Source organism: Mesitornis unicolor, unplaced genomic scaffold (assembly GCF_000695765.1).
Source record: "Mesitornis unicolor isolate BGI_N332 unplaced genomic scaffold, ASM69576v1 scaffold3664, whole genome shotgun sequence".
In the NCBI taxonomy this organism is placed as follows: Eukaryota; Metazoa; Chordata; class Aves; order Mesitornithiformes; family Mesitornithidae; genus Mesitornis; species Mesitornis unicolor.
Window position 1 is genome coordinate 384 of NW_010181884.1, and position 342 is coordinate 725.

At 50.3% G+C, this 342-nt stretch overlaps 1 protein-coding gene across 1 annotated transcript in view; it reads right to left on the minus strand.

Moving 5' to 3' along the window:
- The window catches only part of LOC104539896 (olfactory receptor 14J1-like), a gene marked incomplete at both ends in the record, with an annotated part of 714 nt that extends 378 nt beyond the window's left edge, over positions 1 to 336 (minus strand). Inside the window, one exon of the mRNA XM_010183561.1 lies at positions 1 to 336. This exon is cut by the window's left edge and continues 378 nt beyond it. Coding sequence (XP_010181863.1) covers positions 1 to 336 — 336 coding nt within the window.
- Between the last annotated feature and the right edge of the window lie 6 nt (positions 337 to 342).

Genomic DNA, 342 nt, shown 5'->3' on the forward strand with positions numbered 1-342 from the left:
TGAAAAGGTATGGGCAGTGTGCAGGAGAGCATTGATAAACCCACTGGCCCAGGCAGCTGCTGCCATGTGGACACAAACTCTGCTGCCCAGGAGGGTCCTGTAGTGAAGGGGTTTGCAGGTGGCAATGTGGCGGTCATAGGACATGACAGTGAGAAGGAAATATTCTGCAGATATCAAAAAGAGAAAGAAAAACAGCTGGGCAACACATCCCAAGTAGATTACCTTGTTGTCCCAGAGGGAATTGACCATGTCTTTTGGGATAATGGTGGAGATGGAGCCCAGGTCAATAACAGAGAGGTTGAGGAGGAAGAAGTACATAGGGCTGTGGAGGCGGTGGTCGCA